The 25,149-nt window shown below is 37.9% G+C and overlaps 1 protein-coding gene across 1 annotated transcript in view; it reads right to left on the minus strand.

Annotated features, from left to right (window-relative positions):
- Positions 1 to 25,149, minus strand: part of LOC108579627 (choline O-acetyltransferase) — a 139,810-nt gene that overhangs the window by 13,938 nt on the left and 100,723 nt on the right. Inside the window, 3 exon segments of the mRNA XM_017943213.1 lie at positions 386 to 560; positions 1,469 to 1,649; positions 4,513 to 4,685. Of these exon segments, the coding sequence (XP_017798702.1) occupies positions 386 to 560; positions 1,469 to 1,649; positions 4,513 to 4,685 (529 nt within the window).

Consider the following 25,149-nt stretch of genomic DNA (forward strand, 5'->3'; position numbering starts at 1 on the left):
TTTTTCACCTCCCAAATTTAACTCCGCCTTCGGTAACTTAGATGCATGTCCTCTTCCGAATTTCTAGTCAGTCTTGTACCGAACGCCAACCAACAAACAACCAGCTATTCAATCAGTCCGAGCACTGAACGATCAACCAAGTTTTTTCCTATACCATAACGTTCGAGACAAAGTACTCCGTGACCGCTTCAGGCCTCGTTAAAAATTATCCGAATACTTTCTCTCGTGATTTAAGGCTGCAACACAACGCAAACTGACGCGAGTACACGACAGTACGTGAAAGAAAAAAGAGTTCAGGGCGATACAGGGTCTAAATGTCCCGTAATTAGTAATAATTGTAATTAGTGCAATTACCGTTGGTGGAATATAGTACAACGATACATACTTTTAAGCAATTCTTCTCTGGCTTTTGCCCAAGCTGGTCTCTTCATTGTTGTAAGGATACCAACTGGTGGTGTTCTAGGATCAGCTTTGGTTTCCATAATCTTTAAGATTTGTTGGGCCAATTCGTTTTCAGTTATACGACCTCGGTCCGGTGCCCTAACAGGTACGCTATAAAACTGTGAAAATAAGAAAGTTTCTCGAATCCATAAAATGCCAATGAAATTTATTCGATTTGGAAGACTTTGGAAACTGAAGCGATTGAACGATTATAGCAAATATGATTGATGATTATTCGAATTTCTATTCGAGGCTTCCGTGTTCAATGGTTATTGCGCCTTTGCCCGCCCGAAGGCCCGCTGAACGGCACTGTCACAAGGCAAGGAGTTAACCCTTTCGCGACGGCGGAATTAGCCATCAGTACTCCCAGTGTGTCCGTGTAAAATCTTAGAGGATTTCGTTGGAACAGCAGAGGACTTAAGGGCGTATTGGATAAGGGGAATGTTGTCGAGGCCTTGTTCTGCATTTTAAAATAAATCTTCACTTTGAGTTGTTGAGGCGCGAGCCAATGCGCGCTTAGCGGATATAACCGGCGCTAGCCAGTGTGAAGCATTTAGTGCAGGCTCGGGCAACTTCTTCCTCGCTGTCGCTTCAAGACTTCCACTACCAGTGTTCCGGTTCCCCCACTGCGAAAGGGTTAATAATCATTGGACACGGTTCTAACCCGGAAGCCTCGAATATTCAAGTAGTCCAGGCCGTGAAAGTTTAAAAAGTTCTAACGACGTTTATTGTTTATGAACGACGATGTGATAAATTACAGTGCAATTGCGTTAACATAAAATGAAGTATTCCTGCACTTACTTAATACATGTTAGACAATGTTAAAATAAAGGAAATGTAGTTGCGAGTTTAATTGTCCATGTATGAATAGAGTAGCAGCAATAACGTGGTTGCTTTCTGTAAAATAAATGTAAAACGAACGAAAATCAAAAGTAAAAAATGTATTCGAATAATGATATACAATGGTGAAACGAATACAAGGATCTTTCTATGCGAAATGTTTCATGTAAATTACTACGAAACATACCTGATTGTGATGAGCAATAATGATATGATTTCCTGACATAGTTCTGTCGAGAATAACTTGCTCGTCACAGTTCATCCCTGGTCGTCGATACATTCGGAACATTTGATATTGCTGGGCCATGCATAAGGGTTGCATAACCTTCCCATCTTTGGATTTCGCTTCGTCAATTTTCAGTCCGGAACTATATTAAATTATACATTTCCCGTGGTTGAATAATTTAATTGTTATGGCTATTAACTTCTAAATACTCAATCAGCAATTTTTATCGTAATTGATAACATTTAAATATTTAAACGTTTCAGCTTTTGGAAATTTTAAATTAATCGAATTATTGGGTAATAAAAATTCACATCAACAAGCTAGTTCAATCACTGGCAATTTTGATTACTGGTACAAATAAAATCTTGGTATAATTTGGTGTTAGAAGGGATAATTTTAACCCTAGTGCGTTCTTTCATTCGACTGTACACTTGAGGTTTTCGGGTCTTTTTTGACCCAAAGGTCTTAGGTGTAACAATTTTTGTTACCAGTACGCCATATGAACTTAGGTAATGCACTTTCCTAAGGGAACGTAAATTTGATAACAGCAAAAGTAATTAAAAAGATAAGAAGGCGATGGGTCAAAAAAGACCCGAAGACCGCTCTAGGGTTAAGTACCACTTTCAGTACCCCAAACAATGTATCGCTGGTTGGCATCGATAGTGTTAATTTGCACAGGTAGATTCCACAGGTACAGTAATTTTTATCATCCAAAATATAACTTCATTAATATCACACCAGAGAGCAAATCAGATTATACGATCGGTATTCAACTATTATATAGTCAAATGCAAATTTGAAACTGTTTTTCCTGTAAAATTTACATTGCTCAGTTATGTCACCGTCAATGTCAAGCAGCGACATGTAAATTTCAGATTTGTCCGATTTCGTTGCTAAGGTGTTGCAATTTTCTGGCGCCAGCAGTGTATTATTATTGCAAGGCACAAAAAAAAAAAAAAACTGTCATCTCGAAGGGAAAGGTAGTTCACAAGTACATCCTGACACATTTGCGTTAATTCCTGAAAAGAAAGTAGGAAGCATTCCAGTCGGTGCTTCCTTCCCGACCGGATACAGGATACCGAGGTCTTTGAGAGCCTTTCTATGCACGAGCATCCTTTGCGTTTCGCTCGGAACGAGTCTCTTTATGGCCGCCGCGTTCTATGGATCCTACAAGCCGGATTTCCTCGTAGACGTGCTCCCTCGCTAAATTGATTTCAGTGCGGCTTCTTTTTGTCCTCGAGACGAATCATCGGCTCGAATGACAGAGCTCTTCTTCCTTCGAGAACTCGCGAGGAGCTTTCTACACGCTGTTCTCGCTTTCTTCCCCGTCGATTCTAAGCCTCGTGTCGACGATTAGCTTAGCTTCTTCCGAGGGGCTTTTAAGCGTGTCGTGGATCAAAGTTTTAAGATAGGATCGAAAACTGTTCTTCAAATTGCTCCCTTCTTTTTTATATTCTTCTTCTTCTTTCATTTTTCGATTTTAATTTATTCTTTCGGAAATGGAGATTAGCAAGGAGTATTTACATTTTTCCTTTGTTTTTATCCTATTAGGTTAGTGCACGTGAAACGTCGTTTTTTTTTTTTAATGAAATTTTAGATAATGTATTTAGTGAAAATAATTTTTATTAGATTCTGTACACTTTTTCTCAATGATTAAGTAGTTCTGTTATTCCAAATTTCTGGAAATCGTTGGTACTTGAATGAACAAATATTTTGAATGTTATTTTTACAGTGTCTTCATTTTGGAATCGATCATTTGTTAAGAAATTGTTCAGGTGTTTGAAGAAATGAGTGAATAGGACAGGATGTGGAAAAATTTTATATTCTTTACCGTGGATTGTTTTCAATAATTTTCCTTAGAACTTTATCATTGATGGTCTCACCTGGCCTTCCTCTTTTTTTTCATTTTCCAACGAAAAGTCGCCAATCTTAAATTTTGTACAGTGTCCTTAGCATTTACATAACCTTCTTCAAATGCTAAATTTATACTTTCAGTCGGTTTCACGGCAGTTTTTCAAAGTTTAAACCTGTGTAAAAGAATTACGCGAATATCCGGATTATCCAAACAAGTGTATCATGAATTTTTTTTACTATTCAATACACGTGTATTACAGCAAATTCTTTCTTCTTGGCTATTGAGTATACAAATATGCGATTGGACGAAATTTAATATGTGGTCTTGACCCGCTAATCTCAGCTATTGATAAAAAATTTCGTTTGCACCAACCTAATATATTATTTTTCTTCGTTTCTGCGTCTTGATCGTTGTGAGTTTTCGGTTTGTTCGATTAAAAATCAAACTTTTTATAAATAAATACAAACGATATTGACTTTAACAGAGATTAAATTTTCTTTAATCAAAATCTATCTAAATCTATTTAATAGATATTTAATTTCAAAGATTTTCCGTTCTTTTTGTTTAAACTGTTGTTCCGTATAAATTTCTTCATTCATATTTGACATATCATAATTTCCGCAATTATAAAACGTACGAACATCTATTTTTGAAATACACATTGAAATTGTATAATTAAACCCTAGTGCGGTCTTCGGGTCTTTTTCGACCCATCGCCTTCTTAATTTTTTAACAACTTTTGCTGTCATCAGGTTTACCTTCCCTTAACATTGTGTTAAAGGTTTATTGCCTAGGTTCATATGGCGCGCTGGTACTAAAAATTGGGTCCTTTTTGACCCAAAGACCTTGAGTACATACACTACCGGCCAAAGGTTTGGAATCACTGTGCATTGCCAGTTGCAGAAAAATTCCCCAAAAATGTTAGCATTTATAATAATTTTCCAACGAATTTTTTATTATTCAAATCAATCGAAATGAGATAAACTGCTATTGATCCCCACAACATCAATTTCAAATCAATAAAGAATTAGTAGCGGATTCAATATTAATATAAATTGGCAGATGATTCCAAACTTCCGGCCGGTAGTGTATAGTCGAATAGAAGAACGCATTAGGGTTAAAAAGTATAATTAAAAACACATGCTCTTACCTGTCTAATACTTCTTGGTAATTAAGCAGCTCTGTTAGAAATCTCGCAAGGAATACGGTAGCTTCTTTTTGGTTACTAAATGTTTTAGGTCTTGCTGCAAGACCGGGGTTGCTATTGATTGGTAGAGCCAGAGGAACTGAGAGATACATGTCATTTAACCACCATTCGGTTGCCTGTTAACAAAGTAAAAAGAGAATTATTAGTAATTTGTAGTAACGTTACTGAATAAAACAGAAGAACATTCTCTTCCTTTTTCTCAAATATAATTTAAGGTCGTATCAACATTTTGGGTACTGGCCACCGTAGTTGGCGGTTATTGTATAGGGTGTTTCGCGTAAAACAAGCCACCTAAATATCTTTTTTACCTGTGATAACATGAGAGATATTTTTCACGTAGTTTAAAGGGTTTCAAAAGGTGAATAAGATGGAAGAAAAATTTATTTGACGGGAAGAATGATAAATAACGAAAGGAAATTTCAGATTTGATTTTAGACAAGATCATTTTAAAGTCATACTATCATATTATACATGGATGAATGCACAGTAGTGTTAGCTATAACATACAATAGAGAAAATTATGTGCATGTACTTGAAAAAAACATTGAAAAAGGACATTTCTGGTATTATCACAGATAGAGAAGATTTTTAGGACAAGTAAAAGATATTCTATGGATAAGTTGAATTGCTTTCTTGAGATTTTCTCTTTCAAATATTTCTTTAATTTTATTAGGCATTTGGAACTGGTTTCTAGTGTTTTCTGTGCTCTTGCAGTCTAACAGAACATTTTTTATGGTTAAATTTTGTTGGCAAGGTTCACAGTATGGTAGGATTATTTTGTTTAGAATGTAGCTATGTGTAGCCATAGTGTGCTCTGTTAATTAGTTTTTGTTTTTTTCTGCTGAATTTGGCTTTATGAGATATAAATAAGTACCCGACTAGAATTTCAGTTAGGCATGCCTAAAGACGAATGTGAGCCTAATGCAGAAACGATTACACACACCTAAATGCTGCAAGCCTAATCGTTACCGCATTAGGTCCTAATTCGGAAGGAATGATGCATGCCTAAGTTGGGCATTCCTAATAGTTGCCATACGTGACCTAAATGGGGGCGGCCAAGCGCACGCCTAAGTTAGGCATTCCTAACAGTTGCCATACGTGGCCTAAATGGGGGTAGCCGAGCGCACGCTTAGGTTTGGTATTCTTAACAGTTGCCATACGTGGCCCAAATAGAGGGGTGGCCGAGCGCACGCTTAGGTTTGGCATTCCTAACAGTTGCCATACGTGGCCCAAATGGGGGTGGCCGAGAGCACACTTAGGTTTGGCATTCCTAATAATTGCCATACGTGGTCCAAATGGGGGTGGCCAAGCGCACGCCTAAGTTAGGCATTCCTAACAGTTGCCATACGTGGCCCAAATGGAGGTGGCCAAGCGCACGCCTAAGTTAGGCATTCCTAACAGTTGCCATACGTGGCCCAAATGGAGGTGGCCGAGCGCACGCCTAAGTTAGGCATTCCTAACAGTTGCCATACGTGGCCCAAATGGGGGCGGCCAAGCTCACACTTAGGTTGGGCATTCCTAACAGTTGCCATACGTGGCTGAAATAGGGATGGCCGAGCGCACACCTAAATTAGGTGGAGTAGGGCTTTCAAACTTATATGTAGGAATATTTACAGACATCTCAGTGTCAGACGTACGCTTGCGTGAGAGCTTTCAACAAGATAAAAGTTTTTACAATTTAATCCATACCGTGTCTTGATGAGATATTCCTCATGAGATTTCATTAATGTCTCCCAATGACAGCGTAATAAAGCTATTCTAATATGGGCCTAATGCGGTTGGCCTCATTGGGAAAGCCTAATGCGGCCATAATGACAGCGTAATAAAGCTATTCTAATATGGGCCTCATGCGGTTGGCCTCATTGGGAAAGCCTAATGCGGCCCTAACGCGGCTTTCCCAATTAGGCGGTCGTGAATATTTCGCGTTACATACCGCATGCGGAACTGATGGGGTTGCCCCATTGGGGCCTAACAGGCAAATTAAGCTAGCCTAATGCGGACCTAATATCTGCCTAACTGAAATTCTAGTCGGGTAATACATAATGCACATAAAATTTATACTATTTAACAATGTTACCATTAGTTTTTGAGAAAACATAAAAGAATTTGAAAATAGTTCTAATTAAACATTTCTAATTTTTTGGTATTTATTGGAAAAAATTTTTTAGAAATAATGTATTCATATGAAACTTATAGTAAATTACTAATTCAAAGCATACATTATGTACCTACTATTTAAGATAACAGAGAATTTTAGTCTTTTCTAATTATTAACAGTGAGTAGTATCTATTTTGAATATTATTTTACGTTTTCTATCACTTTTCTAGGAAGTCATCTCAATAATTGATTACATGCAAACGAGGCAAACGAAAATGAAAGTGCCCGCTCGAACGAGGCACCATTGTTTAATCCGCATTTAATGACGCCCCATAGTAATCCCTGTTGAGTTTATAAAAAAGTGTCACAGCTGTCAAATATTGGAACACTGATTATCTCAAAATTCCTGTTATTATTCCCATGTGGTTTGTTGTTTTAATAATTGTTTCTACCAAATTGTATCTAAATATTGAAAATTGCATAAACCATGGTTATATTATAAAATCTATAACTAACAATCTTGAAGTATCAATGTATTCAAATCAAGATAAATCACAATTTAAGAGTCATAAAAATTAGTATATTGAGGCAAAACAAGAGAAACGTTATAACGATTCCCACATTTTTCTAGATATTTTTCTGTATTATTATCCTTTAATATGTAAAAATGGATTTTAATTTCTTTCCATTTCATAATTTTCCAAATTAGGTATTTCATCATGATTCCTACACTTTTATAGATTTTTTCTATACCAATATCCTTTAATAAGTGAAAATGAAAATGTCAAAATATAAAAAAGAAATTCCAGGTATTTATAAATCTTAAGAGGAAACATAACATTTCATGTATGATTAATACAAATATCCTGTCAAATATCCAACTAGTATAGCTGCAGTTAGGAAATGTATACTGCAACGAAGGGAATAGAAGCATTTTTTTCTATCTTTGGATTCTGGGTTAATGCAACGAATCTCCTCGAAGCTGACGTGTAATTTTTACCAGTTAGTTTCTAGATCTGCATAATAGATTAGGCTTTCTTTGGAAACGCTTATAGATAGAAAGACTTCGCGGATGAATATTTATGGAACTCGGTGTTCAGTACCATTACGCTTATGCAGATTCTACGGCGATGAATTTGAAATGAGACCGATCGAAGCCGGTATAAAAAGAAATTCTGAAAGCTGCGATAAGCATACATTGTTCTATAAGAGTCAGTCTCTATATAAATGTCTATTTTTATCGATGTGAGCTGTTACGGATAGCATGACTGCTCTTCTATAGTGAAATGAGCATACCCACATATACTTTCTTCTTTTTCCTTGAAATTTCATATGAAATTTAAATAAAAGGTACCAATTACACTGGACGAATATTACTTTCCTTTTTGACGAAGTTCTTAGATACTGCAAAATTTCTTTCTTCTTTAATAACCTTTTTTCAATTATTTTTGACTGGTCTTCTTTATTCTTCGCAAGGTTTATTTTCTTAGATACTCTTTTTCTATTAAGACACTTATTGAATGAAAACTAAATCTAATCAGTCGTTATAAAATTAAAATCCAAAATGAAAAAGGAAGAAATTATTCAGTTCGAAATTTCGTAGTATAACAAGTAGACACATATTTACTGATATATCGTCACCTTAATACTACCACTAGATAATTCACACTCCATTCGTAAATTTTAAAACAAAGGGCGGCAATTAAATTTTGTTTCTTTTCGTTGCACTTCCTTCTCTAATTTTCATAAATTTTCCCTCTCTGGGTGACTGTATCAGAAGTGGTGTTTTCTTTACAACTATGGTATGCTAGAAATTGACAATACCAGCAATATTTTGGAATATTAAAAGTGAATAAATTCCAAATTCACTCTGTTCAGTGCTAAAACTCAATAATGAAATCGAGTTTTCTATTAATGATTTTAAGATGTCTAGCTGTAGTATTGAGGTGAAGATATGATATACTAACTTCGGCCAGGAAATGTAATTTAAATCATAGAATACTTTCTGTACGAACGTAGTAGGTGTCTTAATATTTATGAACGGCAGTGTATATTGCATGGAACAGTCAGTATATGACGTAATATTTTTGACGAAAATTTTATAACAAGTATTTTTGATCTTGATGAAATATAAGGAGATACATCATTTGTTGTATTGGATGATTGCAAAAGTTCTTGCCCGATCTTCAGAGGTGGCGGGAACCTACCTTATCGACTTCGTCACAAATGTTTGTTCCAGCGTCATGCTACATTCCTATCGGAAGATGCACCGCTTGTATTTTACTTTCAAATCGGGCACGAACTTCTGCAATTGTCCGATATTAACAAGGAGAGGGCACGGTCGACGGGAAATGGATTTTCCTGAAACTTGCAGTATTTGAAGATGTCGTCTCCAAATTTAATTTGGCAAAGCAGCAGCTCGCGCTTCTCGATATTTTCCGAGAAAATTGCAATTGAAAATCGCTTTACTTGTTTATAAGGAGTTTGTGTTAACGAATGAACAACGAGCCTAGTAGCCGAGGACGTAGCGTGAAATACTGGTAATCAATAGGTGCTGGGTTCGAGCCCTCGGTATTCAATATTTTTTTTTTTTTCTGTCAATTGATACCTACCTCAATTTTAAGCGTAAAATTTATGAAATCTGCGCCAATGAACAGTTATTTTTATTTTTCTAAATAGAAAATGCATGTTTTTTATTTGTGGGCATTGGGAAAAAATCGAACATAAAAATAATACAGAATTTTATATTTACTTTATTATTGCACATTCTCTTTATTAATTACATGCTAGTACGACACGAGCATATTAATGGGAAATAAGGAAATAGGTTTCCCGTCGACCGTGCCCTCTCCTTGTTAGATGCACCGGAGCTTGCTTGCTTCGCTGCTGTACGCCCTTTATGCCAACGTGCGAGGGAACCCAAGCGGTACAAAATGTCTTTTTTCGCACATTTATCTTCGAAAATATCTTTCTCGAACCGTACTTACTTACTTCTCAACTTTCGTTAACTGCGTAAAAAGAAGTAAAGCAAAAGTTCGACGTTTACCGTTAAAACGTTTCCGATAGAAGAAGCACCGTCGACGAGTTCAGAAGCACACTCTCCGCTCAAGTTTCAGCATCTGCCGCTTGGCTGCGCATCGTGCGGTACTGCGCAAGCAGCGTGGAACGGTGCACACTCTGTACACGCCTTAACGCAACGAGAGAACGTGAATTGGTTTGCTAAACTCGCGTCTCATTTCGGGCAACATTTTCCCGGTGCAGTCGGGGTTCGCTTGGTACAAATACGTTCAACTCGGCTGTACGAGCAAACCGTGTTGAGAAAGTATCGTCGTCGGTGGCTCATGGATCGTTGCGCCACATGTACCTGCATTGCTTTGCAATGGGGATGTGCACGCGTAGCGCCCCAGCATACCTACATACGTGCAGATGGAGGAGATAGCGGTGATCCAAGGGGACGATAACGATCTTTCACACGAACCAGCCTGTCTGACATCTCTCGTTCAACGTGGACCTGCGCGACTAAATATAGCCGGTTCCTCTTTTCCACGTCCCTTCCGAAGGTCCCTCCTTTTCTTAACGATTCCGACACACCGATATTTTTTTCGATATTTTTTGCGCCATCGTTTTCCTCGATAATGGTCCACGTGTTTCGGGGGACTTTTCTCTCTCTCCTTTTCGCGGTGGAAGAGGGACTAGGGGAGGTGTTGATTGGAAGAAGCTCTTGGTCGCTCGAGAGGAAGTTTTATGGAAGAGGAAAGAAATTGTGTATTGGACAATGAGTTACGTGGATACTCTGCTAAGTATTGGGACGCTTATTGAATGGGAACTGAATTGAAACGGTTGTTACGAAATTATTAGTATTGCAAAAGAAATTAGTCTGTTTGGAATATCGTAGCATGTATAAGGAGCAGATACAGTGCGCCCAAAAATGTTGGGGCCAAACTTACATTACGTTTGTTGAACGAACTCTTTCGAATATTCCTACGGTATGATAAATAGGAATAAATGCATTCCAGCTTCTATCATATTTTCATGAACCAACTGTTTTGCGTGATCCCATAAGTATATCATCACCTTAACCCTTTGCACTCGAGCAGACATTAATGTAATTTTTTAAAACTGATATTTTTATTCTCTAAATTTATTTAGAACTCTAAACATGTAGCGAACAATTCACAGAGGTCCATAGACCTGCTGTCTTGGAAAATATCATCCTTAGAGTTGCCTCTAATGGTAAATATAATGTCGCCTCTCGAGCGCAAAGGGTTAACACCACTATATGTATACACTACCGCTCATGGAAGTATGGACACTTGAGAGTTAAAAGAAAAAATAAATGCAGAAATTGCTTAATACAAAATAATTTTATTTTTGGTCAGTTCTTTGTTTGATAAACATAAAATTAGCGAACTACGCATAAATAATGCAAAAACGACTTAAGGTCCTTTAAAATTCAATTTTCTTTCCATCAAACGAAGTAGATAATTCCTACATAACTCCATTCGTAAGTTCTAAAAAAAGACAATAACTAAATTTTTTTAAGTTCTTCGTTGCAATTGTGGTATGATAAATAATAACGAATAAATGAATGATATTACTTTATGATAAAAGTGAATACTAATGTTCAATACTAAAACTCGGTAATGAATTCGGTTCTTCTACTAATGAGTTTAAGGGGGTATTCTAGTCTAGACTTTTCAGAAAAATCGATTGAACTTTTTTACATTTACTGAGAGTAGACATTTGCAGAAGTACAACTGTCGACGGATTTTTCCGAATTCGTAAAATTGACGAAGTCATAGATGGTTAAAGAAGACGATATGTAGCCCGTAGTCATAAGTATACCATTCTCGCGTAACTGGTATGAGAAACTTTAAACGCGTTTTTCTCGAAACGATGCTTCTCTAAATGGCTGACACGATATCTCAAGTTCTAGTTGTCCGATTGACTCGAAATTTTACATGCACCTTTGGTGGATATAGTGTTATCGTCTGAACTAGAATTATGCCAAAGTATATATTTTTCTGATTTTTAGAGCCTCTGAAAGACGAAGAAAAGTCGAAGAAATCGATAGTCAAAATTCAAAGTGCCGCCATTTTGTAAATTTTCACTATTTTCTTTTCATTCTGGTTCACACCATAGTCACATTCGTACTAATTAAGAATCCTTTTGGTTTCTTCATTTTGGATAAACAGAATGGGCGGAATCGTGTCAGCCAGTAAGACACTTTTTTTTTAAAGGGACCGCACTGAATGATATATAATTCAGACAGTTTTGATTATTTTCACTTGAAAAAAATTGCGAACTTTCTTAAGACATGAATAAATATGTGTGCAAAATGTCGACACTGAGAAACGTATACTTTCTTTGCAAAAAAATCCCTAAGAAGGACTAAAAAATGACACTCTAGACTAGAATACCCCCTTAAGATGTCTAGTTACAGTATTAAGGTAGCGATGTGATACTAATTTTGGCGAAGAAGTGTAATTAAAATCAGGTAATACAACAGGTGTCCTAATATTTACGAACGGCAGTGCACGTTTAGAAGCTCGGTTTTTTGGGTTTTGTGGGTCATGTTGTTTATTATTAACGTTGAAACTTCAGTTCTTACACTAAACGAAAGTAATTTATTAGTTCCTTCGTTTGTCAGAATTGGTGGTTTGTATTTTTCAGTTTTCTATTCAAGGAAATTAATATAACAGTAATGCAAAGAAAGCAAATAACTGGAAAAATATCTGTATTTTTCATCCATACTTCTTCTTTTTTTTTTATAACAAAATGTATTTGTAACATTTTCTCGTTTAAGTAAATAACTATAGTGAATCAACACATTTCATACTTTATCAGACATTATTTGTCACGATTATGATTTGTTTGGAGGTCAGTGCACTTTATTCGGCACGTAAAAGTGAATCTTCTATATTGTTGCAGACAGATTATCATGCAATAAGGGGGTATTACAAGTGGTTGCTTTGCGAAGCACATAACTATGCATATCGTTTTTACTGTCCCATGTTTTTGCAAGACGTGTTAGATATGTTGACCGGAAAGCACGTGTTGAGAAACATCTTTGGTAACGTATTACGCCAGCAGAAGCACGTGCAACGCTTTAGCAAGCGAGTAAGCAAAATGTAGGCGTAGAATTACACGTATGAAAAAGAGGACTCGACAAGTAATACTGAAGCAATACCGATGGGCAAAATTCGCCATCTTTGTGTAGAAATAATTACACCCGAAATGTTCTTCAAGTCACATATTGAAGATCTACTGTGACACTTTGACAGTGTCGAATACTTGGCGAGTAGCGAGCAATAATTAAAAATCTAAATCTAAAATGAAAAATCTGAAAATAATTTAAAAAATTCTAACCTAAAAATATTTCACGTAGACTGTTGTTCGTAAGTATTAGGAAACTCCGTTATGCTCGTACAGAAAGTATAATACGATTTAAATTACGTTTCTTCGTCGATGTATCGTGTATCGATAAAAATATACAGGGTGTTCACGTTATTAATTTTAGATTTGTGAGAGAAATAGAAGAGGACAAAGTTTCGTTATATTTTATACGAAGTAGGATGGCTTGAGTAGAGTTTTTAAATTTGCAATAATTTTCGCTTAATGACGATTTATAGAATGATACAAAAATCAGTCATAAAATATTCGACGCTCCTTCGAAGAGATCTATAAAAGGGCATTAAAGTCTCTTTGTATAGATTTACTGTAACAATTGCTGTAATAAATCGTGAAAATTATAACTTACGAATCATTTGTATTATGTTTCTACATTTTCTAATTTTTACACATTTGAATAAGACAGCGCGTCTTCAATTGAAGATTACGTAATTTGCATTTCACTTTAACACGTTCGTCGCCCAGCGTGAATCGGTCGAGTTTCTCGCGGGGCCCAAATCCGATAGTCGGAGCGCAAGAACGTAAACAGAGCGATTAGCTGGAATTTGCGTTCTATGTTACCAGAAGAAGAGGCAAACTCTCGAACGCCAGGAAGCGAGAAAAAATGTAAAAAAGACGACAACATATTGTCCCAATTGTCCAAAATCACTAGAAATGTGTTGGAACTGTTTTAACGAATACCATGCTACGTAGTATAATGTTGTATTTTATTTTAAATATAAATTAATGTATAGTATACTATAGTGTGATATTCCACGAAATTCTTGTGTTATATGGATTTTTATAAATTACTCGTGAAATCCTATTTAACTTGACGAAGAAGAACGTCACCCATATCTGGGTGACGGGGCCCCCACGGAAGCATACCCGTCACCCAGATATGGGTGACGTGGTGACGAACGTGTTAAGAGAGGCATGCTGTTAATTTCCAAGATTTTACTTTAAAAAGTGTACAAATTGTACAAGATTGTTTCCTCTAAATTAGACGTAAGAAATCAGATTTACGTACTTCGCACGTAATATGTAGTAACTTCTTTTCTATTTGCCGTTCATCGATTCGATTAACAGCCATCCCAGCCGCGATGACAACAGGGAAAAAGCGAGCGTGTAAATCTGCTCGCATCTTAACCTATCGTTCTAACTTTCGGATTCGGTGTATCGGATGCGTTGCGAAATGGAACGCTTCGCAAGGATTTGCGAGGATCTTCTGCGGCCTAACGAGACGTCACTACGCGCGACCGATACTTCAAAGCTCCGTCGCGTGATGTGGGTTATCCGGTGAATTACTCGCGCGATATACAGGGTGTCTTTTTTAATTGTACGCAAGGTGGAATATCTCGAAAGGAAGTGAACACATGGCCCACCTTGTATAATAGTATTACATTTCTCGTAATACGATTTTTCGTGTTAACCCTTTCGCGACGGCGGAACTAGGCATCGGTACGCCACTAACGAACGGGTCGTCGTGCCATTAGTGCACACCGTACACATTAAGAGTGTCTCGCGTTTTTTCAAATCTTACAGGATTTCGTTGGAACAGCAGAGGGCTTAAGGGTGTATCGGACAAAGGGAATGTCGTTGAGGCCTTATTCTGTATTTTAAAATAAATTTTCACTTTGAGTTGTTGAGGCGCGAGCCAATGCGACGCGCTTAATGGTTGCCGGATATAACCGGCGTTAGCCAGTGTGAAGCATTTAGTGGATGCCGGATATAACCGGCGCTAGCCAGTGTGAAGCATTTAGTGGATGCCGGATATAACCGGCGCTAGTCGCGAAAGGGTTAAATTTCAGGAATTTCTTGCAATATGTTGCAATATTACTTTTAAGAAAATAATGAATATCGAATTATAAACGACGACTTATTCGACATAACCTAGAATTTGTAATTTCACTTAGAAAAATATTTTTTCTCGTTGAACGAAGCATTCGAACATCGACAATTTCAAATTACAACGATCCAGTTATTTTGTTAATTATTTCGGCTACTTCAATCCATCCGGTGCATTTTTCTTTCCTCGTATCTGTGTGTTTAGGTTAGAGGCAGAATGTTGATCGAATAATACAAAGGTCTATTATGGGATAACATACCATTTATTCCTTGACTATTCTGCAACGGTATAACGATATAATGGGATATTTAAATGATTACGACATTGTTTTATAAAAGCGGTTTCAGTTTAACGAACTAAAGGTGTTATCGATCCATTTTCATTACAGGGATATAGAGAAGCACAAACGATTCTTTGGGTCATCTACTATACTATGATATAATAGAAAAGATACTTTCGTATTGAAAGGGATCGTGATGTAATGGTAAATATTGACGGCACACTAACGTGCTTTCAGTCGTAATACAATTGGAATTATGAAAGCGTTCCGAGAAATTGTAGGTTAAGTTGTACGTTTTCGTAATTGAAACGGTAATGCATGTATTTATCAATAGGTTAATCGACTATTTTTCACGGGTTTACAATTGAACTTAGACTTTATAATATCAATTGAAAAATTCTTTTCTCACATCAATTTCTCTGCAATATGTGCTTTCTTTTATAAAAAATTCTGGACATTATTTAGAGTTTATAAGTTTGGTAGAATTCGGTAGATTTCAACAGAGTTCAGTAAATTTCAACAGATTCCAATTAAAATTCGCTAGTTTTCAATGTACTTCGTATTCAGCAAGTGCCTCAATACTTGCGACTAGGAGTGTACATTAACTTTATACAGGGCCGCGTTTATACTTTCGGATGCCCTAGGCTCAACATCAAGAGAACAAGTCTTGAATAAATTTGGCGTACTCCGTTTCCAGCGGCCTCTTGTTTTCGTATTATGAATTTAACATGTAAAAATGAGTATTTCATTTGCAACTGTAACTAAGTAGGTTGTTTTGTAGCCCCGCATTGTGGTAAATACAGCTCTGACTTTACATCTATTTGTTCACTACCGGCCAAAAGTTTTGGAATCACCTCCCACTTTTCGTCGATATTAAATCTGCTGCTAATTTTTTATAGATTTGAAAAATTCTCAAAGTCGCTGACATTTTTCTGGAAATTTTTGTGTAAATTGCAATGCTCAGTGATTCCAAACTTTTGGCCGGCAGTGTATATTGGACGTCGCTAACAAAGATTTCTAAGAAGTCTCTTATCTATGAATGCAGAGGATGTCCGTGTGGGTGCAATATCCCCGGATCAACTCGGAGACATCAACCCCGTTCGTCGAAGTTCATGTCACGGATGTTAGGTTACGGAGACTTCAACAGAAGCTCGAACACGATGCCGCGGTAATTTTCCACCGAGCTCGAGAACGTGGCTGTCTACCGCTACCCCAACTATCGTGCCATTTCTCATCTCTTCCTTTTCTCCTGTTTCTTCCTTCTTTTTCGAAATATATTCTCTTGCCCGTCGCATCCATTTCAATGGTTTCCATTTTTTTCTTCTTCTTTCAGTTTTTTAGAAAACATTTTATCTATTTTTTCCTTTCACACGTTGCACACATTTGCACGTATGTGGAACGTGTTTAACCTGTTCTGTGGCTCTCTGTCAGCGCAAACTCGGCATTATCGACCACTCGCTGGAACGCAACCGCCGACGTTTGTGTATCTCCGTGCCAGTGGTTTCCAAAGTGCACCTCTGCACACCTCTGCACACCTCAAGCAGATTCGAGGAGCATGGAGCTCCCTCTCTCTCTCTCTCTCTCTCTGGTAATCCTTTTGGATTTCGTGACACATTTTTTTTCTAAGCATTCTTCGCTTCTTGTTTACTGGCTATTGAAACGCATAAAATTAAAGACGTCGGGCTCCGATGAAAGTAGAACGAGAGTAATTAGTTTTTTGAAAGAGGTATTTTATTATTACAATTTCAAATTTATTATTCAAATTTAGCCATTTTTCTTCTAGCAAATTTGTCACTAAAGCTTAGCAATTTTTAAAAGTGGAAACGTTTTGTAGCGACCAGCTACAGCGAAGAACATTTGGCGAGCAGACTACCAGCACGGTTTATGACGTGCGCGCTTGAAAGGCTATTTTTGAGGAAACCGTTTTTAGCTTATTTAATTTCTAGAAATTCGACAATGCATGTCCGCGTAGAAACTTTCTCCGACGGCCTCAATAGCAAATTGCCGCATCATAAACCAAGGGTTTCCGAAAGGTCCGCCGTACGAGGCCCAGAGGCCCGGACCGGCAGGTCACGAGTACTTGACCTGGAGGAAACTCAGCTGCCCGCCAAGTGACGTCAGGGGAAAAACCTCCCCCGCCAAGTCGCACTGCGGTCCCCGAAAAAGCGCGCCAAGGGCGCAAGGGACACGCAGCGACTCGGAAAGAAATTACCTGATTGGTTAACACCGATGCGACGGGTTAACCAATCAGGGACGATTAACACATAGCCGAAAGGCAGTAAGAAAAAAGCGAGGCGACAGGAGGCCAGTCTTGCACGGACCTCCAAAGCCGTAAGTCAACGCCTAATAAAGATCTTACTAATACCGTGTGGGTACATAGCGTAACCCTAGTCACGCCTTGTTATTTAATAATAACCACATTCCTTCAGTTTTTTGAAAAAGATATGAAAATTAAGTTTTCTGGAAGAGGTATTTCACCGTCACAATTTCAGATTAATTATTAACATTTAACCATTTTTTTTTAGCAACTCCGGTTGTTTCGGTGTTAATATTTATTCGAAGTAGGTGTATTATTGTGTTTTTGCAACTGCTGTGCAGCCAACATTCGTCCATCGGCCTTCTCGCGCGTGTAAGCTCGACGAGTTAGCGCACAGTGCACGATGATAGGGGTCGATTGGTGCCGAAGGGTTCGAGAGGAAGCGATCCTCGGATCCATCGATTCGGCAGAACCTTTTGTGGGACATAGCACGACCCGCCGTTTCCACCGTGGCTAATAAAGTATCGTGTTAAACGGGGAACTCGATACCGCGTGGCAGCAAGACTTTCAAGAGGAACGAGAGAGAGTGGTTCGATGAAAAGGGTGGGCAATGTGGTTTGATAAGTCGGGGTTAAACACAGACTGGCGTTAGTTATCGGTCGTCCCCTACGAGAGGGAACTAGCGGCAATAATATCCAGTGTTTCCGAGTTTTTCATACAGCGTGAACAATAGCAGTACGATTCTGCATATCGACGGTTCTTAACCTATGTCCTCACTGAAGCAACAGCGAGGAACTTTTTGCCGGTGTTCTACGTATGTACCTCGAAATGTCGCTGCTTGTTGCCGAATGTTTCTCCAGGTTTCTTCGTGTTTCTGTTGCCAGCAACAAATGTCGCCGCTTGTTGCCTGTTTCTGTTCGGAGCAATGTGTACACTTTTGGTCCCGTTCAGTGGAGGCGCTTTGGCGGAGCGAACCCAAAGAATGCCATAGCGCTTGTTTGAAGCTTATTTCCTCAATAATTAGGCTTAACACCACTAAATGACAAAAATTTCCACGGCCGTTGAATAGTAAATCATTCATTTCAGAAGCCACCGTGATTAACTCTAACGTAAATCGTTGTGACAATATAATTCAAACGCTTACAAAAATTTAGCTAAGGCATGAAAAATATTAACGTTAATCTACATAATTCCATCAATTTTCTCTACCTTTTGTTTCGCGGAGTTAACCGATTTTGGCAAATCGCCGGCTCATGTAACACCGCTAAAGTTGTACAAGCGTAACATAAGAAAAACATTGCACACATAAGAATGGAGTAGGAATTGTGACCGGAGCATAAACCCCATGTAATAACGCGTAAGAGTAACTCCACGATATCGCAAGTGTGAAAGCAGTAATTACAGCGATGAGTCCGCGAGTTTCCCCAAGAATAACAGTAATTGCGTTTAATAACGATGTTTAGTCATCCCGGAGTGCGTTTACTCGTCTTGGAAGTAATCGAGTAACGAAGTTGACCATGATTGCTGCAAGTCATACCGCAACAGGGGACGTTGTCGATTTAATTATTATTGCGATTCTTCGCCGTTCTTTTGCATCGAGGATCTGCTATCGCAATCGCCACCGCTGTACACACGTACACCGTGACGATCATCTTTCGCGAGCCTGCAGAGGAATCAGGCATGGGGAGACGCGATCGATCTCAGAGACCTGAACGAGCACACCGACGAGCTACTCGAAGCATGGATTTCTCCTGATCCAGGAGGAGAAACAGGATCAGGAAGTTGCTCGTTTCGCTGGCAGCTCGTGTCTAGAGAGATTAACTAGGTGTACGTTCAATCTGAACGAGCCCCACAGTCTCCGAAAACCACGAATTAATTTTCTTCCCCTCTGTTGCTTCGCTCCCCCAGTTTCTTCTTTTCTCGCGAGTGTCGCGTATAAAATGCTGTTGCTTTCGAAAAGGCATTCGTTATTGCCATTCGGATTAAGAAGTTTCTCTTTTCCGAAGTTGCGAGTCGGGCGATGAGTTTCGTTTGGTGTAATTTGTATTTCCCGGGGTTAGCAGGGGTAGGTGAAATAGATGCTTCCGGTGGAGATAATTAAAGTTGTATATGAGTTCAAGTTAAACAGGGAATTGCGTAATTCTGGATTTTATAACGGAGCTAAGTTTGAATTGAATCCTCGAGGAAAATTGAAGGAAACTAAGAAGCAAACGCGGTGGGTGTGTACTTAAATTAGGTAAAAAGGGAAATATATTTCCATGAAGCGAAATGACTTAATGTGGCACTTCGTTGAATTTGTCTCAACAAACGCAATGTTACGAATAAAATAATACAGAGTTCCATTTAAAAAAGGTAGCTTCAATCCCTGGTGAAATATCCGACCGTTCTAGTTTAAACGTAACACCCTCTGGTTGTTAATTTCTACTGTATTATCGACTGTGTACAATTGAAATTGGTTAAAAGATATCCGCGGGTAGACGGATATTTAATTTTTTATTTTAATATTCGTGCCTATTTTAACTTTTAATCGTTTCGTACACTTTTATTGACTATTGTATATTTATATGCAACAATAGACTTAAATGATTATTTTAGGTTAAGGCAATAAACGCCAAATGAAGTGAAAACTAATATTTCAATAATTAGGAAGAAAGCGATTTGTAACTTGAATAATTATTTAGTTTAGGTTAAGTTATGTTAGCTAACTAATTATTTAGAGTAAATCTATATAGTTGCCTAAATTATTTAGGTTTATTAATTTTGAAAATCTTAGTTATCATCTCGAACTGTCTCTTCATTTAGCGTTTCCTAACCTAAAATATAAGAAAGATCGTAACATGGACGCCAATCGTTACTTTATTATTGAAAGTTTAACGGTAAATATGTGCGTAAGGTGCATTTACGAATTCCAAAAGTGAGATAATATAGTATCATTTTTAGGTGAAATATCCCAAATGTTAGAATAACACGCGTATGATTTCCAAATTTTGAGGTTAGGAGATTCGAAGGTAACTTCTGTTAAAAAGGCCGTTGAAAATTGAAGACAATATAAAATGAACAATTGGAGATTATTACAATAACTAAATGAATTTTTATTAACAATTTTAATACAATAGACATTTACTGTTAGATTTATAAGCCAGATAAATATAACAAAAATTAAATCTGAAGCCTTCCTAAGACGTACGTGTTTCTTTTGTACGAGTTCCAAGAAATCCGTTTAGCTTTACTGTTCATCTGTTTAGTTTCAGACCTAAATGTTTATGGTACGTGACAAAAGGCCCTTCGGTCCCAAGCGGGGTCTCTCAGTCCGTATACAGTGCCCTTGCTAGCAAGTAGAAAAGCGAACCTTCCTTGTGTATGCAATCTTTATGCAATTTGAAATAAGAAATAATTAATTATTTAATAATCCATAAAACCCATAGTCCAATATTTACAAATGATTAAAATGATGATTTGTAAGGCGCCGTGCGACGCGCCTAGGCAACGACCGCGGGACCCGAGCCGCAGGGGACCCTAGACAAGGAGTAGCGCAGGCTGCACCCCCCACCCCACGGCTTGCAGGGCCCTAACGGCCGAAGAACCATATAAAAACGGGAAAAAGGGCAGCGGCCCTCACAATATCGTACGTAGCCATTGACGAGTGAACCGACGTTATTTTAATATCTGTCATTTTAAGCGCCTGTAATTCTTTACTCTGACAGATTATGGTGTTTTAAGTTAATACGAAAACAAACGCATTTTAACATAAGCTTAGTAAGAGGCACAAAATACACATTTCATTTACATCTGTTTATTTATCGAAGTGAAGCGAGCACCTTGAAGCCAGGCCCAGCGCGCTCGGTGGGGGTAACTCCGCCCCTTTGGGACTTTCCCTGGGCCTGTTCGCGTAGGGGTGGACAGGGATTGGCAGGACGACGCGTACTCACTCTTCCCGAGACCTTCAATGTACACCTTTGCAAGCGATGTCCGATTAACGTAGACAGATTCTGAGTGGAATATATTGTTGCGGAAAACGTAGATACGTTTAGTGAACTTTTCGCCCACCCTACGCTGAGTATTTTCTGACAGAAGTAGTATTGTCATGTTTAAAACAATACAAATCTAATTATAACTATGATAAACGAGCCTTGTGACGTAAGGCAAGCGGGTAATCTCATCCTTAAATAGACGTTCTTATGTTGATTGTCATAAGAATGAAAGTGAAAAAGTTTTACAATCAAAAGTTCATACGTTGTGCTCTGAAAAGACATCAACAAATGAAATATTTTTGAATATTGCTGCTGTTTTCTGCTCGTCGTGTTTTTAACACATTAAAATTGTTTAAAGAGCATGTTTCATACATCTGTATTTAATACGAAACGTTCTGAAATTACAAAAGTATTATAAAATTTATATTTCTTTCTCATAATTTCGAATGCCACTGTTCCTTGAACTTTCAAGGTGTTTATTTGCACGGTGCTATTATGTCACAACGAAACAGCAGATAAATTCGACGAAAAGGTTAGTCATTACTGGCGAACGTTTTACGATCAGAAATTTTCTCGAAACATTAATAATTCCAGTAATAGAGAGATAAATATGTAAGACGTCATTCTATCTACAAATTTCCTAATTACACTTTGTTTCCTACACTTGGTTTACCAGCTGTGTTACACAGAAATTTACATAGTTCGATTAAATCGCATATGCCTTCATCGGACTGTTAATTAATCTGCCTTCTGTCATTACCTAACTGACACAAACAATTACAAACATTTCTATGAACGTATGCAAGTGTACAAGTGAATGTAGCGTTTGACAATAATTTAATAATAACTACATTCGAAACAGTAGACAGCACTTTCGAAGTAGACATTCACTTCGCAAAACTGATATAACTGATAAAATGGTCTAAGCCAGATATTTTTCGAATTTTCCCTTTGGGCGTATTGTATAATATTCTTTCATTGTGTAATAAAATATTTCACGAAATACTCGCTTTTATAATGCAACTCTTTTCTACGAAAAGATCGACGCAGCGCAAAATAAGCGAGAGATTCAATTTTTTTTAGATTTTTCACTTATACCGCTTTTATAATCACCAGCATAGTTAATAGAATTAAGTCTCTCATCTCGTTACCGAGATGAACTCTACAATACGCGATCAGTGTAACAGTTCCTGTTACTGTAAAACACATTCTGGAGTTATGCGTTGCTTATGTCACTCTCTAAAAGATAACGTTAACCTATTGCTTCATAATAACGAGTGACACTCGTGATGTAGATTATAGCCAAGATGTGGCAGAAGAAAAATTGTATTTCTATTTACTCTAACTTTAAAACTGACGGTTACCAAGTATAAATTGTACGAAATATTTTCACTTTTCTTTATCTAACACTGCATTAAAATAGCGAACACCTGAGGCTAACGTATTAGTTTACACCTGAAAGAAATATGGTCACAGTTTGGTGGTCTTCTTCGGGATTAATTCACTACGAAGTTATACAGTAACGAATCGGAGGTCGTTCACCAGAAACTGAAAAAGGCTCTACCCTTTTGCACAACTCATTTAGCATGCACGGCTGTACAAAATTGCACCTCATCCTCCATATTCCCCTAATTTATTCCATTTGACAATTTTCTTGCACAATTTAGGATACAGGAGGATATCGAAAACGCCACTCAAGCAATTTCTTTCCCTTAGAAATTCGAATTTTTATGCACGCGGAACGAATGCTTCTGTAGTACCCTGAGAAGAGTGTATCGAACGTTGTAGAAATGATTAAGTGTGCTTTATCCACTCAGCGCCGCCATATTGTTTCAGAGAGGGTATTCGTCAGTTACCCGATAAGTGAAAAAATGGACATCGAAAATAATAAAAATCATTTTGAACATATTAAAATTGTCTGATGTTTTCGTAAAGAAACACTGAAGTTTCTGTGAAAAGGCATCGAAGTTACGCCTGATATTTGAAATAAAAGTGTTCAATTTCAACGGAGTTATTTGAAAACCACGAGAACCTTCAGGATGACCTAATACATACACGTAAAAAAAGAAGAAGAAATCAAACATCGAGAAAAGGAGCGATCTTGCATCTTCGGTACTAAAATATTCGAGTTACCCACGTGAACGCGGATTTATCGCGGTGGTAAGCCTCGAACCCCTCACCGACATGAATTTCTTTCAGATCCTCTCGACAAGACTAAGATCTCGTGAAACCAGCAGCCAAGGAAGCCGTACCATTTCTCTTCTCACCGACACGAGGCGACCCAACGAAATGAAAATCTAACCGATCCAACCAACCCCCACTCGAACGGTATGGCAGGTGGGATGTAGCGGGTCGACAGACGAGCCGAGATAAAACTGTTCGTCAGCAGGTCAATCGATGGCGAATCGAGCGACTATTTAAGCGGGTCGTAACCTCTAGCAACTCTAGCCTTTAGGACGAGGTCGCGGTGACCCAGATCACTCGGTCTCGCCTTACCTGTACGTACGATGGCTGCCTTTGCTGCTCCTGCAATCGTTACCCCGGATTCTGCGCACTTACCGGCCTGCTGTATGGACACCCACCGTTTTACACCTTCCACAATGCATCCGTTTTGCGAAGTATCTTCGGCGACCGATTCTCTGCAGAGATATCGCGATGAACTCTCTCGGTATTTACCCGTTTCTCATCGATTCCCGTCTGAAGTTTCAACTATGCACGGTATAGCATGTTTTCCATGCACGGGCATTTCGAATTTCCCCTACTACTTATGTATGTAGCAGTTCTCCAAAAGATATCCGATATGTGTTTTGTTCTATCTGTGAAGGGGTAAAAATCGCTCTCGATGTTGGAGACGGTGAATATATTTAGTCTAATATCTCGAGAAATCCACGAATTCGTAACTGAAATATCGCGAAGGTGTACCTGCACCTTAAATGTGACAATAGCTTTTAGTTGAAGAAATGGGAAGAAAACGTTTCCGATATCTGTGAGTAATTTCTGCGAGTGAAATTATTGGAAGTGTAGTCCTGCAGGAAGTATTGAATGATTTAAATTACATTTCCTCGCCAAAGTTAGTGTCGTATATTAATAAAAATATAAACATGTATTCGTTAGATATACCGTGAGATTGTAGGATCTTCTCAATTTTGTAAGTTCAGGTATCGAAGAATTTTATGTACATCTGTAACGAGAATTGAGACTTGCTTCGCACGCGGTAAATAGATTTTAGTAGATTTCACTAGAATTCCGTGGATTTTAGTAGATTTCGGTAGGTTTCACTAGAATTCAGTAGATTTCACTAGAACTCGGCAAATTTCAGTAGATTTTTTTAGATTTCCACAGAATTTCCGCTTCACATTCAGTAAGTGTCTTAACACTTGAACGGGAGCATTCATATTTATTATAGAAGTGTATTGTTAGTCAAAACAAAAGAGAGGTTTTATTCTTCTGTACAGTGTATAGTTGGGGCCACGATATAGCGAGGTCGTAAATTAAACTCTCAAGAATCGGCACCGATTGATGTTGCGGCACTCAAGGCCGTGTGTTGCAGTCTGTTTGAGGGTTCCAACAATAAACGAATGGTAGCATATGATTTGGTACTTCAAGTAGAAAATGGTATTTCATTTACAAATGGAAAATATGTTAATATTAAGCTACACAATCTTTTTGCACTTTCTATCTGTATATAACACGAGTAGATAAACTAAGATGCTAAAGACATCAATAAGACCTTTA

Source organism: Habropoda laboriosa, unplaced genomic scaffold (assembly GCF_001263275.1).
Source record: "Habropoda laboriosa isolate 0110345459 unplaced genomic scaffold, ASM126327v1 scaffold39, whole genome shotgun sequence".
Taxonomy (NCBI): domain Eukaryota; kingdom Metazoa; phylum Arthropoda; class Insecta; order Hymenoptera; family Apidae; genus Habropoda; species Habropoda laboriosa.